The 15,510-nt window shown below is 54.8% G+C and overlaps 4 protein-coding genes across 4 annotated transcripts; 2 read left to right on the top strand and 2 right to left on the bottom strand.

Annotated features, from left to right (window-relative positions):
* Window positions 1-113: 113 nt before the first annotated feature.
* On the bottom strand, window positions 114-2,275 carry PV07_08050 (uncharacterized protein). The gene is made up of 2 exons (XM_016395179.1): window positions 621-2,275; window positions 114-575 (listed from the first exon to the last, which is right to left on the bottom strand). The coding sequence occupies exon 1, from the start codon at window positions 1,983-1,985 to the stop codon at window positions 723-725; it is 1,263 nt and encodes a 420-aa protein (XP_016248598.1). The 5' UTR covers window positions 1,986-2,275; the 3' UTR covers window positions 114-575; window positions 621-722.
* Window positions 2,276-3,372: 1,097 nt separating this feature from the next.
* PV07_08049 (uncharacterized protein) lies at window positions 3,373-6,346 on the top strand. The gene is made up of 2 exons (XM_016395178.1): window positions 3,373-5,732; window positions 5,788-6,346. Exons 1-2 carry the CDS (start codon window positions 4,087-4,089, stop codon window positions 6,035-6,037), a joined length of 1,896 nt encoding a protein of 631 aa, XP_016248597.1. The 5' UTR covers window positions 3,373-4,086; the 3' UTR covers window positions 6,038-6,346.
* Window positions 6,347-7,218: 872 nt separating this feature from the next.
* PV07_08048 (uncharacterized protein) lies at window positions 7,219-12,133 on the top strand. Its single transcript, XM_016395177.1, has 5 exons — window positions 7,219-8,656; window positions 8,712-8,845; window positions 8,897-9,335; window positions 9,400-10,763; window positions 10,840-12,133. Exons 1-5 carry the CDS (start codon window positions 7,747-7,749, stop codon window positions 11,098-11,100), a joined length of 3,108 nt encoding a protein of 1,035 aa, XP_016248596.1. The 5' UTR covers window positions 7,219-7,746; the 3' UTR covers window positions 11,101-12,133.
* PV07_08047 (uncharacterized protein) lies at window positions 12,089-15,194 on the bottom strand. The gene is made up of 2 exons (XM_016395176.1): window positions 14,429-15,194; window positions 12,089-14,369 (listed from the first exon to the last, which is right to left on the bottom strand). The coding sequence occupies exons 1-2, from the start codon at window positions 14,657-14,659 to the stop codon at window positions 12,606-12,608; spliced, it is 1,995 nt and encodes a 664-aa protein (XP_016248595.1). The 5' UTR covers window positions 14,660-15,194; the 3' UTR covers window positions 12,089-12,605.
* Between the last annotated feature and the right edge of the window lie 316 nt (window positions 15,195-15,510).

Below are 15,510 nucleotides of genomic sequence, written 5' to 3'. Positions count from 1 at the left end.
CACTGTCACCGTCTGTGTCTCTGCCACTGCCACTGCCACTGTCACCGGCACTGTCACCGGCACTGTCACTGGAGTGGCAACCCGCATATTTCCATGCTGGTAGTATGACGGAATCTGTGGAACCAACTGTTTGTATTCTTACTCGCAATTGCGATCTAAGTAGGTAGGTAGTCAAGTGGTTATGTCGATTGGTCCTATTCGCCTGATGTGTGAGAGCATCCACTGCGCGTCGCAATGGCACGGCGGTCTTGCCACTCCCATGACCAAGCAGCCCTAAAGGTGACCACAGGATTTCACGTTACATAGCATCGTAGCCCCCCTAGAGACTCATGACATGCGATGTCCAAACCAACAGGGCGCGGGAGAACTTCTTCCGTACGGCTGATTCCACGAGGCACCAAGCTCGATTTCAGCCGCCACGGCAGACTGCTGTCGGCTGGCTATCCGTGTCGGAGATCCCTCGCCTGTTGTATTGCGAAAGTTGCGACTGCAATCTCCAAGGCCTGTTGCTTGAGCGAAGCTCAACTCGGATTTGCGAAAGGAGGAGGCATCGACGAAAGCATGTTAAAAGCTCTCTGCTAGGTCAGATATTCATTCAGACCTCATATCTTTGCACCTACCATGCTCCACCGGCCCATTGCATCGTCTTCCGACCACCGTCCCTATCGATCTCGGTGCAACATCGTAGATCATTGAGCATATGTTGCCCCCCAGGGAGACTCTCACTTTGCCAGCCGTTGACTCGGTTTCAACACTCCCCGATCACCACCGCCTCCTTTTCGCCACAGCCAGAGCGCCTCGACTGCAAGCGCTTTGGCACTGGCATGTCCCGATTGACGGTTGGCCTCATTCATCATGGCCTCTACCGGCCTCTCTTTTTCAATAACGGACCATAGTGCTTCCTGGAGTTCGCTGCCTCTGGCGCCAAAATCCCCTCTTCCCAGCCTGTACAAAATCCTACCTAGCGTTTGATAAGCCATGCATCGCTGATTAGGCAAGGTAGACCGGGCAAGCATCGCAAGTTCTGGTATCGTATACCCGGCGCTACTAGGTGCATCACCGTGATGGTGTAGCCCTTCTTTCACGTCGACCTCCAAGCTTTCCTTTGGCGGTATTAGACGGCCATTGAATCCGAATCGGAGGGCAGAAGCCAGAAATGATTCGTTTTCAGGGTTATACAACGATGCTTGGTCCTCCTCTTCGGTCGGATCTTGTAGCCAGCTCAATGAGGAAGGGTCGTGGGGAGTATCTGGGAAGTAATGTGTCTTGAGGTCGGCAAGGAAGGAGGCGCCGTCAGAGTTCAGGGGTATGTAGTCATCTGCTGAGCGAGGAGGAACGGGAAAATGCGTCGAGGGAGGTGGCGGGGCGTCATCGGCTGATTTCTCAGGCTCTGCAGTATCTTCGTCTATCGCCCTTCCAGCCACTGCGCCCTTCTCGAGCCCGGGACTGTTATCCATCTCTTGCATGTCGGCCTCAGGCCAAACCTTTTGGCCAGCCTGATCTTCCTCGATATTAGCACGTTTGAGCAAGCGTTCTAGGAAAGCAGGATTGAGATTCCGTGTTAGCTCGGCTCGAGCCTCCTCGATGTCCTCTATTGACATTTCGGCTATCCGCCTCTTGTTTTCCTCACTGATGTCAGCCTTCTGCTGCTGGTCCATGTCCAGCCCATACTTCTTGCCCACATGGTGTCTAATTGCTTGGTCTGAAGGCTCGACTGTGGGAGGGATCGAGGGACGGGAGGGCGGTTTCCCAGTCTGATGTCTTTGTTTGAAAGCAGACACGTTGCGGCGTGGTTTGTGCTCTGGGAAGCCCGCCTTGGAGGGTTTCAGCGAGGGGGCAGAAGGAACAGCGTCCGAGTCATGTTCTTGGATCTCCTTGATGCTGAAGCCCGCAGACGGGGGTTGGGATGTCGCTTCGTCGATCGGCCTGATTGCGAAGTCATCGGCGTCGAGATCTAATTCGAACCGTTGACCCGGTATGGCCATGTTGCTGCCGCTAGTGCTCAGAGAAAGTTGTCGCAGCCGCAGCTGTGCAGTTGTCTCGGGCGTGCTGGGTGTTAGTTAGTGCCAGAAAAGCCGATCACGCCAGATGCGGACTAGTCGAGGCTTTGCGGTGAACTTGACGGTCAGACCAATGGGGATCCTTTCCAGTGTGCTGAATATGTGATGCAGTCCTGTGGAGTGTGCGGTATGCGGTGTGCTACCCTCGTGTTTTCAAGGCGCAGAGCCCCTGCGCACTTTCTGGCGGTGACTCGTGATATGATGCAAGGTTCACCGACCAGCTGCAGTCCACCTTCGTATCATTGGGCAGAAGTCTCCATGGGAGGAGGGGAACAACGATATATCAGATCATGCGTGCGGAGTGAAATAGCCGAACTTGGCGCAAGCCACTAGCTACAAACTCTGTCGCAGGGGGTCTAGGATCTGGCAGCCACCCGGTGGGTCTAACTGGTGGTATCCGATCTTGGGGGGATTCTCGGTCCCTAATTTCTATCTATGAACACGAAGGCCATGCAGTGGGGAGCACGAGTGATGGATGAGGTGATGATCCAAGAGGGCGAGGTGGTCATACTTTCTGTAATTATGGCACTGGGGAAGCACTCGTTATCGTCATCGTCATCGTCATCGTCCTCGTCTCCGGCACGACCGAGTGTTTTGGGGGGAGGAAACATGCAATCAATCCATGAAACCGAAAAGGAGAGCAACTGAGGCGGACTCCGGTTTTGGCACTAACAGCGACACCACCAGCGCTGACAGCGCCGACAGCCCTGAACAGCCCTGGAACAGCCCAATAAACCGGCCGTCATGACACGCTGCCTGACCGGCTGCAATTCTCCCTTGCCTCCTCCTCCCGCCCTTGCGCCTTGCCTTGACCTTGGTTGTCTTTCGCCTGTCATTTGGACCCCAATCACTCACTATTTTGCTGAAGCTTGTCGCTTTTGCTTGCTTGCTACTTGGTTGCTTGCTTGCGTTATCCAGGAACCGGGACCCAACCTCTCTCCACCATCTGTGACCGAACCTACCTAGTCGAAGATCTTCCATCGCCCTTGACTTGTCACGACTGCTATTTTCCCCCATTATTGCCCTTTTGCTGTCTGGCTCTGGCGTCCCTCTTCTGGTCTTTGCGCAGGTCTGGTCTGGTCTGGTCTGGTCGTCCTCTTGCGCGCCTCACCAGACCAATTCACTCACCCCGTTTCCCGTTTCCCTCGCTTTCCGCATGTGCTGCTTCTCGCTTTGTTGCTTCTGCCTCTCTGCTACTCCCCTCCCTTTCTCCCTCCCTGCATCCCTCTGTCTTCCCTTCCGCCTCGTGTTAGCACAGTCTAGTCCCTCCCGTCTAGTCGCCCCCCCCGGTTTTGTCTTCCTGATGCACCTGGGTGATTTTACGTTTTTGCTATCCACTCTTCCCATCCCATCCTGTCGCAGCTGTGGCCTGGGTTTTTGTTGCCTTCCATTCATCTTGCGACCCATCATCATCCCCCCTCTCCCTCCCATCGTTCTACCCTGTGTCAAGAAGCCCTGTAAGCTATTGTTCTTGGGGGCTCATACATATATCTCCCGATCTTCCCACTTCTGAGCCTTCTCCCTCCTCGACCTTTTCCTCTCCTTCTTTACCTTCCTGCACGTTACTCCCGAGTGGTTTTTGGCGCAGGGCATGCTCCATTACGATTTCTCTAATTTTGATGTTCCCCAGTCTACTCCATCCGCCCCTTCACCGCTGTAAATCCTCGCCGCTAGGCGCCCTTCACCACACATTTCCCATTCCAGTCGGTGTTTTCAACAACCTTTGAGGTCGTGCAGCCAATTTCACATATCCGTCACCATTCCCACAACTCCGTACTTCCAACGTCGCTTTGTATAGCATCCTAGTCGTCAACCCCAATTATTCACCCTTTTGCCGATCACCATCAGCAGTTCCATCAATCCATCAATCCATCAATTGTGACTTCGCGTCATCGACACCGTCGCGTCTTCCGATCGCACTCTACCTGCACACGGACTTCCAACACCTCAATCTTCTCTTGATGGCTGCGGTGTAAGCCTACGTTTTCGACCGTGCACTCAGTTGTGGCCGCGGAAAGAGCTTAAGATGGAAATGCATGATACCAGAAGTTCGTCCAACGACTTGTCCAGCGCGCCGCCGAGTGATGCTGAGAGCACTCCCGGACCTCCCAATCATCACCCTGTGCATCGCGACTTTGGCCTAGCAGGCAATCTTGGTGTTGCAAACAGTTTCGGCGCGCGACAAACCCAAGCGAGTCCCGGTGCAGGTGTCAGTGCATCACCAGCCACAGCTGCAGGCGTGCGCCAAGACAACGGCGCAGCTGCGCCGCCTGTCAGGAGACCCCGAAAGAAGCGCGATCCCAACACGCCCGAAGAGAAGAAACCACGAGTTCCTCGTAAGCCGCGAGGCACAGCCCTCACTACCACAGGTGTTCGCAAAAAGACCAAAATAGAGCCGCCAGACCCAGGCAGCACGATCCTGATGCCTCGGCTTCAAAGCGCAGATTTGCAGTCATCCACTCTGGTTCAGCCAGTTTTGTTCTCCCCTCCAGGAGCCACCGAGAGCCGCCGAGATGAAGCCGCCAAGTTTACCGGATCTGGCCTCACGATGCACAACCCACCGATGCCCGCCCGAACACCCCCCCAGCGGATCTACGAATACAAACCACGTGAATATGACAGCAAACCACGCGCCCCGCCGCCGCCGCCGCCGACCCCTCCTCTTCCTCCTCAATCCTCCCCTGCTCGCTCAACTAGCATGTATGATCCCATCAGATCTGTCCAGCGACCGGTTGACACAAATCCGCCTGCTCCACCGTCCATCCGACCCACCGTCACGCCTCCAAGAAGGGCCGACAACCCAAGTACATCTCCCACCATCTCCAGCATCATCGACCACCCTCCGCGACCCGACATCTCAACTGCTACAACCGTGGTGACGCATCAGGTGAAGACGGAACCTCCTCACGGCCAGGCCGATGGCAGGGTGGTCGATTCACCAGGAGTCAATGGCAATTCGTCAGCAATGGATGTTGACCACGTCGTTCCAGACCAAGTGCAGTCCAAAAAGCCCGCCTCTTCACGCAAAGTGCCCTCGGAAGCATCCACTCGTCCCACCTCCCCGAAGCCTGCGCGGTCAAAGGAGCAGCCGCCTCCGCCACCAATGGGTTCTGGACTTTTGTCGGCCAGTCTGTTTGGCGGTGATTCGAGTAACGATATGCCAAAGGACTCGGAAAAGGGTCCCAACATTGTCCTGCATGTCGACTTGAAAGATCCCGGTAATCGAGTCATCAACTTTGCTCGTATGGCCGAGGAAAAGTACGGGTTCGCAGCCTTGTACCCTCGTCAAGCCGCCCAAAAAGAACGACTGGCCAAGATTGCCGCTGCTGGGGCTGCGCTCGAACGGTCAGCATCGGGCAGCAAGTTTGGAGGCACGTCAGCCGGAGACAGTGGTGATGAAGATCTCAGCGTTGACATTGAGCGTGATTCTGACAACGACGGAGACGTCGCAATGTCTGGAGTCAACGGCGGACAAGAACCAGCGAACAGCGGGACCGACGGGCCAGGGCCGAAACGTCGACGGCGAAGAAAGGTAGAGGAGTACGATCAAGACGATCCCTTCGTAGACGACAGCGAATTACTCTGGGAAGCGCAAGCAGCGGCTAGCAAGGATGGATTCTTTGTCTATTGTGGGCCGCTTGTACCCGAGGGAGAAAAACCAGCTGTCGAGAGGTATGTATTCCTGTGCCAAATCTGAGCCCTGGTACACTTACTGACGTTGATGTAGGGCGGATGGCACGATCAAGCGGGGTCGTGGCCGAGGCCGCGGCGGTGGTCCTGGTTCTCGCGGCGGAAGAACAGCTGCTGGCGCTTCTGAAAGAGGCTCTGGGAGGGGTGGAGGGCCTGGGTCCCGGGGAGGAGGCATCACACGAAAACCTCGAATTACAAAGGACGACCGAGCGCAGATGGAGAGGGAGAAGCTTCAGCGAGAGAAGATGGCGCCGCTGGTGGCCAAGCCAACGGCATATCCTGGTTAACCAGCTGGACTACAGCACTGTCATATCGGTTACGGCCGCTATTCAAGGGCGGAGGTGCTGGGGATTCGACATTCAGCGATTGGACGTGTCATGAAATAGATATCGACTGTGCAAGGGGCGGGAAGAGGTCCAAAGGATGGGCCTCACCAGTTCACGGGTCGGAAAAGTGCCGAGATGTTCTGCTCTTGTAATCCCGAGTTGTGTATTTTAGTATTCTCCCCATGCGCGGTGAAGGATGTTCACGCACAACGAACCACACCATGTCCGAATACAAAGACCATGGCTCCCGAAAAAGGGGCTTACCTTTTGCTTTGGGTTTGTTTCTTTTCCTTTTCGAACATTATACTCGGAATCCTGCCACCACCCTGCGATGGCTTGCAGCGTGGTGGTGTGAACTTAGTGCTGGACCGTGTGGCACAAAGGCGTCATAGCGCATCTCTGACGGCCAGGGTCACTCGAGGGTCAGCAGGGCACACAGGGGAGGCCATGGAAAAGCGCAAATTCCCATGGCCGAAACGCTAAAGTGAGACTGACCATCCCGAACAGCAGCGCCGGTCAAGAACAAGATTTTGATCAACCTGTTCCCAAAGAGTGATATGATCAACAGCATTGATAGTCCAGCACCAGCCAGGTGGCGCCCAGCGATCCCCAATCCCAGAAGCCAACACACCTGCCGAAAGGGCTTGCTGTTTTGGTTTCCCATGCCGACCTTGCCGATCCTCATGGTGCCAGGCCTGAAATGGGCACGATGCAGCCCTCCAACGGACTCCCTACAAGTAGGGGGCGGCCACGGCCAGCGAAAGGGCGACCCAGTCACCGCCCATTCAACGCCCCCCAATTAACGGGCGACCCAGCCAAATCCCCCCCCCAAGTTGCTCTCTGCACTAAACATCCATCCCGGCAATCTCCCAAAGCTCGCCTCGTCCACTAATCAGACGGGCGCGGCGACAGCGGTTAAGAGCTGCGATGCAGATTTCACCATCGCCAGGTGTGGCTTCTGGGTCCCCACCCGTGCATGGATTCCCGTCAAATTTCTGGTTGCGCCCATGAGGCCCGTGTCCGCCGTGGTGGATGGTTCGTCGGGGGTGGATTCTTTCAGTAGTAGTGGCTCTCTACCTACGAGCTACTACCGCAATCCGCCGAATAATGCAGTGGCCAACTCCTCTTTCCTTTCCTCTTCCAAGGCTCAAGTCCTTCCTCGCACCTGATCCCTCGCTTGCGTCTGCGGCTGGTGACTGGTGACTGGTGACTAGTGACTGGCGACTGGCCACCCGCCCTACAGCACCTCCTCCCGACTGGTCTTTGCTGAGGCGTGCGTGCGTGCGTGCTGCTGCTGCTGCTGCTGCTGCCCGCGCTCCGTCTATCCCATCTAAGTAATTGTCCCAAGACCCAACAACCCACGACCTTGCTGTGAGCATTAGAGAACGTCGACACTTTCTCATCTTCCATCTCTTCACTATCTGGCTCCTCAACCCACCTCCTCTCCCCTCTTGTCATCGCAGTCTGGATCCGACAGCTTCGCGGCAAGCATGTTGTGCAAGCCGCCACCCACACTGCTGCCGTTTTACCTTGCCTTCCTAGGCTAACCGTGCTTCGCCTCTCCACCGGACATATCGACAACCTACCGTTTCCCCTCCATCCAAACGCACTCACTGTGGTAATTCCAGGCCCATTGGAGCAGGGCGTAAAAGAGGAGGAGAGATTTCATCATGGAAGGGTTCTCGAGCTTCTTCGGCCAGCCTTATCCGGGGTCGGATCCACAAGAGACCTTGGACGGCTACACGCAGGATGAAAGGATGAGCGGCATCGATCCCACTGGCATGGAAGCTTCAGCCATGGGCCAGGCGCAGACTCTTCAGCAGATCATCATTCAAAACAACGATGAATTGATGCGCAGAAGAAACACGTTCCAGTCCCAGTACCGAGAAGGCTCGCACGATCATGGTCGCAGAGCCTCGATGCTCGAGTTTTCTTCCGCCATCGACAGTGACTTGGCCAATTTCCAATTCGATCCGAATCCTAACGAACCCAGTCTGGCTATGGGCCCGTCCAATATCATGTCAATACCGAAATCCCTTGATCCACGAAGAGTCCGTTCAAGGGAGGACTTGTCCCTCAACACCCGTTTCTCTCAAATGAATGCCAGCTTTGAAAATATGCAGCCCGTCAACAACTTCTCTCCGGGAGTCGTGCCGAGCACGTCCGTCCCAGTCGAGCCATCTACCGCTTACCTCCCCCCGAGCATGGATATGGCAATGGATTTTGAGACCCTAGCGGCCAGCGCAAGCGCTCCAAACATGCAATCGGGACCAATGCAAGAGGCTATCTTCTCGGCCTCGCCAATCGAACAAGCTTTCTCAATCCCTTATCAACCCGTCAACCATGACCCAGGCGGCGGCTCGATGAGTCCGCCTGGTCCCAATCCAATGGCAGCAATGGCCCAGGGCATGTCCTCCATACACGAGCCTTTCCCGGGACCTTCTCAGCAACTCCGAAGGCAGACCCCCGTTGCCCCCCTTGCACCAGGCTCTCTATCCACAATGACCTCTCCAATACATATACAGGATTCTCCAAACAGAAGACGCTCTGTAGATTTTCATTCAGCATTTTCCGTGAAAGGTACCGTAACAATATTAGGGGCATCTTACAGCCGCACACTGACGTGATCCAATAGATGTTAATGCCACCCTGAGGGCTATGAACCCTCCTTCTCTGCCCCATATGCCGCCTGTACAAGGTGGGCCAATGCAACATCCCAAGTACGCCAATGCATATTCTTCCAGCGGGTTCGATATGCTAGGGGTTCTGGTGAGCAATTGCTCCAACTGTGCTCCCAAATTTCGTTAATGCTTCCCACAGATGCGAGTTGCGACAAGACCACGACCCGAGATCAACATTGGTCCCGTTGACTTATCCTGCGCCTTTGTAGTTTGCGACATCGAGAAGTTTGACCTGCCGATCGTTTATTGTTCGGAGATGTTTGAGCGGCTGACAGGATATACGAGACATGAAGTCCTCGGTCGAAATTGCCGCTTCCTCCAGGCGCCCGACGGAAGAGTGCAGTCAGGAATGAAGCGAAAGTACGTCGACGACAACTCGGTCCTCTATCTCAAGAACCAAATCACCAAAAGGCAGGAAGCACAATTGAGTCTGATTAATTATCGAAAAGGCGGTCAACCGTTCATGAACCTCCTCACCATGATCCCGATCCAGTTTGACTCCGAAGACTACAAGTTTTATGTTGGCTTCCAGGTCGACCTTGTCGAGCAGCCAAGCTCTGTTTCCGGGAAGAATCCAGGTACGGCACTGTGCCCCAAGGCTAGCAAACAATCAAGGCAAAGCATTACTAACTACGCCAACAGATGGTACTTATGAGATCAACTACAACCGAAGCTCGCTGCCGGCTTACCATCTTCCTACTCCCCCCGATCCCACTCAAGCACTGCAAGACATAGGCCAGACTGTCTCTCCGGACGAGGTGTCCAGGCTCTTGACCACTCTCGAGCGTGGCGACTTCGAAGTGTCAAAACGTGTCTGGGACAAGGTCCTACTGGAAAACAACGACGATGTTGTGCATGTCCTCTCCCTAAAGGGACTATTCCTCTACGTATCTCCCGCAAGCCGAAGAGTCCTAGAGTACGACCCCAGTGAACTTGTTGGCGTAGGCTTATCCTCGATCTGCCACCCCAGTGACATTGTGCCCGTTACCAGAGAGTTGAAGGACACGCCGGCTGGAGAGCCAGTGAGCGTGGTCTACCGGATTCGCAGGAAATTCAGCGGATACACCTGGTTCGAGGCGCACGGCACTCTTTACATTGAGCAGGGCAAGGGCAGGAAATTCATCATCCTTGCGGGACGAGAACGACCAGTCTATGCCCTGGATCGGACCGAGCTCGCGACGGATGGCACTTTTGGCGAGAGTGAGCTGTGGTCCAAGATCTCGACGTCCGGAATGTTCTTGCATGTGTCTTCTGCCTCTCGAGCCATGCTCGACCGACTCCCCGAGGATCTTGTCGGGACAAGTTTGCAGGCTTTGATGAGACCCGACTCCAAAAGGGAATTCCGCCGTTTGCTTGAAGTCGCACGAACAGGCGAGAAAGTGACGTTCAGGCATGACCTTCAGAATCGGAGAGGCCAGGTCCTTCACGCACAAACGACAATCCATCCCGGTGACGCTCGGCTTGGCTCCAAGCCTACCTTCCTGCTTGCACAGACCCGCCTACTCAAGATGACGCGTGCTGCACTCTTAAATCAGCAGAAGACGGCGTCGGCAACATCATCAGCGAGAACTGACCGAGCATCTGCAGGGTCTGGAACCACGACATCACGTCCGCCAGGCCGATTGTCGAGCAATGCCCCGGACGGGTCTACCAGGAACCTTACAGAACATCCCGGCTCTCTGCAGCCAGGGGGTAATCTCGCCCTGAGTTTAGGCAACCAAGATGAGGCGCTGGCCTCGGAAGACAACATCTTCGACGAGCTGAAAACAACTCGAAGCTCCAGTTGGCAGTTTGAACTTAGACAGATGGAGCGTCAAAATCGGCTGTTGAATGAGGAGCTACAAGCATTAATCAGTCGCAAAAAGAAACGCAAGAGGAGAAAGGGACTTGGCCAGGTTGAAAAAGATTGTGCCAACTGCCACACTCGAAACACACCGGAATGGAGGCGAGGCCCAAGTGGCAACCGTGATCTGTGTAACAGCTGTGGTCTGCGGTGGGCCAAACAGGTACGTGACTTCTAACCCCACTGCGTAATGGCGTAGTCAGACAGGCGGATGCAGCTAACATACTCTGTGAATGCAGAACGGACGAGTAACGCCGCGCAAGCCTTCAAATCAGAGTGACAAAAGCTCAAAATCCCCGGCCCAAATCAGAGCAGCCAACAAGACCGAGACCAAGAATGGCGAAATGTCTGAGACAATTAATAGTGGCTCGGCCCAGTTGGTAGGGACAGTATCGGGAACAATCAGCCAGAAAGAGAATACGGATGATTGGAGAGGTCAGATGCCATCAAAGATCGAGGAAGGCGAAGAACCTCCATATCCAAGTATTCTACCGACATGATGGTGAATTCCTAGGAACCGGAGATCCATTTGGACCTGCCCCTATCTCCATCCCTGAAGGGAGGCCGCCGGAATAGTCGAATCTACGGCTGAGATTCGTATCCCGGCGCAATTACGGAAAAGCGACGTTGACCCCTGCGCCATCGCAACCCGGGCCTTTCGCCGAGTTGTGGCCACATCAAGGTCCCCAATCTGTTATTCACCCACGGAATTTCGCTCCTCGGAGAACGCAATTCCCGTGGACCAGAGAGCGCTCATAGGAAAGGCTACGATCTGGTCCGTCTGGTACACGGTCTCGACTATGTTCACCAAGCTGGGCAGCCAAGACTTAACGCCTTCTGAGATGCCACCATCTAAATGCTACGAAGGATACCAAAACACGTCTATGTCACCGTCGGTGGGGAAATCTCGTCACTATCACGCCCCCTTCACATGAAGGAGGAACACTTGCACTGAATGAGATGTTACGACCATGAGTTGGGCTCGGACAGCTACGAAGTTCATGATGCTAAGACTTGGGTGTTGGGCGCTGGGCGTTGTAATATGGTATGGCTTCGCTCGCCTTACTTTTGGATTCGAGAAAGCATGGCTTCCCGGAACGGGCACAAGGCCAGGCTCTGGCAGGGATCGACAGCGGCGGGTTTGACCTTTACAGCGAACTCAAAACGCATTGCCAGGTGTATCACATCGGAGTCCGTTGAGCAAGAAAACAAAAAGAGGACCGACGTTAATGTGACGGGCGATCCGGATTGCAATGCGGCGGCCCTAAATCGACCTGGCAAGCGGTTCATCGAGAGCAACGAGGCACGACAAACTCTTTCATTGTTTCTTCTTGTAATGCATGATACGATACACGACGTACGCTATGCTGATATGCTGCTATGCTGCCATGCTGCCATGTTACCTATGTATGAATCATATATCACCCCGCCATCCCTTGTCGTCGAGGCGAAAGGGCCAGCTAGGGACGAATTTTTAATTGTTGACCTGAGCGATAGACATAGAAAAGGCCACATTTCAAAAACAGCAAACCCAATTCCTAATCTATGTTCAATGCCGTGCCATGTCACGTCTTATCATTACATAGAGGCGAGGAATGATCACTACTTCCGTTGTTGGCGAGTCGTCTCTGCCTGCCCCTGGCTGCGCACGTGTAGGGAGGGTGATGCATGTCCGTATGTAGGGAGTATGAAGCTCATAATCCCACGACCATGTACAGGCCCAGGGTTCAGAAGGGGAGGCTGGATACGAGATCCAGCATGATACAGAAGAGCAGAACTCAGGCACGCTTAATTTGGTTCAAACGTGGTTTTCGGCGTCGAGGGCGAGATGATAGGCCAAGGACAGGTACGACGAGGGGAGAACAAAGGAGAGGAAGTTAGAGGTAAGAAATAAAGTGTCACAGAAAAGATAAAACTGCAATGCCGACATAATGAATGACGAGATGAAATATGGAGGAGAAAAAAAAACACTGGGCTTGTTCGCCCTGGCGATTCTTACCATCTCCTATACTCGATGCCAGATCGGCTGGTGCGACAGATTGTCCTTGCTGCTTGGCCCCGGTGGTTTGGGATCCGAGTCCAAAACCCAGAAGGAATCCCGGCGGCGCAGCTGCACTTGTTCCTCCGAGGCCTGGGTGACGATCGAGCTGACCTTGTTCGAATCGGGACTGGGGATGGCGTTTGAAAACGAGAATGTCGTATCAGGCCGGGCCAGTCCTCCCGGAGTACTGTGGGCTTGTTGTAGCTCGACTGGTGCTGTGTAGCGAAAGAGCAGAGGAAGGGTCGACTCCTTCCAGACCGCCATGTGGTTGCGGTGCGTGGAGAACATGGTCAGGAACAGCCCCGCCAGCCCGAGCACGACGAGGGCCAAGGGATAGCTGATCCATTCCCAGCGCACTACAATCACCGCCTCGCTGTGAAGAGTTGTGCCGGTGGCCACGGTGTCTTGCAGCTGCTGGAAACGACCCGTCAGTGCCCGCCCGACACTGTTCACGACGTCGCTGAAATTTCCGTTGCCGTCGATTGCCTGCTGACCTGCGGAGCTCCATGGCCCGGAGACTTGGTCGAAGCTAGTCGAGGAGAAATTGAAGATGTCTCCTTGCTCGGCAGGGTCTGAGTACCAGTATCCGCCGTAACTGTAAGTGGTATTTCCTTCGAGCGCCATCCGGAGGGCTTGGATGAGCAAGTACGCTCGACCTTGAGAATCGTCATTGCCTGCATCATAGGCAAAATAAGTCGTGCCATTCACATCTGCATTCCAACCTGTCAGAATGCGACCATCGGGTTGATTCTGGCTAATGATGATGGTGCCGTAGTCTGTGGCTGTCGGGTGGGAGATGGTCGAGCCGGAGCGAACGACGGTGTCCATGGTCCGCACACAGGGTGTAAAGGCGCATTCCGTGGCGGCTTGCACTACCAGTTGGTCGAAAGAGGAGGTGGTGTTGATATCGAGATAACCCATCGCGAACAGAGGAGAGGAGATACCAGCATATGATTTGTTGTCCCAGCTTTTACCCCAGTGGCTGTCCGGGGCAGGGTCGATATTCAAGGGCCATACCACCCGGCGAGGGTAGGTTACAAACCACTCTACGGCACTCGGCAATGACAAATCAAGATTCACGGAGACGTTGACCGGATTGCCGTGTGGGAAAGAATAGGTTGGTGTCCAGGTGGTGGAGGACGACGTCTGATTGCTTTGAGAGAGCTTCTCAAAGTGGGAGGTCAAGTTGATGTTGTAGACGTCTCCTCCGAGTTTGACCTTGTCGGTCATGTCGGTGCACATGGTGCACATTGCAAGGGTGTTGTACGCCGGCCATGTGCAATTTCCACTTGGGCAAATGGGATTCGGGATTGCACCTGCTGCCCCCCCAAATGCTCCGATCAAAGCGTTAAGTGACAGGCCTGAACCACCCAGGTTTCCACTGACTGATTCATTGTATGAAGTTGGAGTACGAATCGACGCAGGTTGCGAGGGGACAGCGCTGTCGCGGACTACGGTGTTCAAAACCTGCTGAAGAAAAGGCTCGAACCCGAGAGCCAGGACGGTGACCAAGGCGGCGACTAGTGCTCGAAGACTACCGCGGCGACTCAGGATGAGGAGGATTGAACCGTAAGGGCCGCGGCTGGCCTCTTCGAAGGCGTCGACAGTATTGAGCGGTCGGGGTTTTCCAATAAACCACAGCCACTTCTCCTGACGTATGGCAGATGCCAATACTGCTAGCAGGGCGGCCTTTGCGAAGCCTGCAAGAAGGGAAACGATTGCGTTAATCTGAGAAGTGGCATTAGAAGGGTCGCACATATGACGGACGCTCAACACGCAGAACTCACTGTCAATCCATCTGGTAGATCTGGAACAGGACGATTGTCGTATACAAATAGAATGGCTGCAATGGCTGCGAGGATGCAGATACATAGCAGGGCTGCTGACAGCTCCCATAACCAGTTGTCCAAGCTCATCCGGGTCCACCATGACAGGCTGTTGGGGGAATTCTCTGAAGATGTTGAGTGAGATGTCAGTCTACTTCGCGTGCTGGAGTGGCCGCTGGAGATTTCTTCCATTTCCACGTCGTTGGGACAGTCGCAAAGTTGTTCTCCGCTCCTTTTGGCGAGAGCAAAGAATGTGAGAATGCCACAACTGACGCTATATATTGACAGGCAGAAGCCCTAAAGTCTGCAAATAGTACTATCTGCAGCGTCCAGACATGGGAGGCAAATACGCAGAGCACGCCCATCAACAACATCAGCCACAATTTGGCGAGTCTCTCATGTAGGGGCATTTTGGCAAAGTTGGGGGCGATTTGGTCGGACGGAGGGTTTGGAGTCCGAGCAAATCCAATGGCGCGTATCGGCGTATGTCCAGGCAAGAAGGGCCTTAACAGAGCGTGCATTCCAAATCCTTTGTTCCATAACGTGCAAGAATGGCCCAGAAGACAGACTGAGGATGAAACTTGATAAGCGCTGGACAGGCGGCGATGGAAAGAGTCTGGGGGAGGCTATATTTGTCGCGCCCGTGCGGCCGCTGTGGAGGCCTCAGCGCAGGAGAGGGCCTGATGCCCTGATCGACGTGTCTGGGCTTACATAACGCACAAGGCTGAGGGGGCTGTACAGGGACCTCGGGAGGGAGGGAGGGAGGGAGGCAGGTGAGGGAACGGCATGCGCCGACGAGGGAATTGGAGGGACATGAGGGATTGTCTGTGGCGATGGGTGGCGTGTGATGGCTGGAGAAGTGGTAAGGCGAGAGGGCGAGAGGGATCGGCAAAAGAGGCACGAGCAGCAGAAGAGGAACAAGAATGATCGACGGTGGTTCTTAGCACCTTTGCTGCCCAACTGGCTGCCTTGCACCTGTAGGGGACCTGTAGGGGACCTGTAGGGGACCTGTAGGGGACCTGTAGGGGACCTTCAGGGAGCCT

The sequence above is a fragment of the Cladophialophora immunda genome (genome assembly GCF_000835495.1).
Source record: "Cladophialophora immunda strain CBS 83496 unplaced genomic scaffold supercont1.4, whole genome shotgun sequence".
NCBI classification, from domain to species: Eukaryota; Fungi; Ascomycota; class Eurotiomycetes; order Chaetothyriales; family Herpotrichiellaceae; genus Cladophialophora; species Cladophialophora immunda.
Note: the sequence above shows the minus strand (reverse complement) of the source record. Positions and strands in the feature narration are given on the sequence as shown.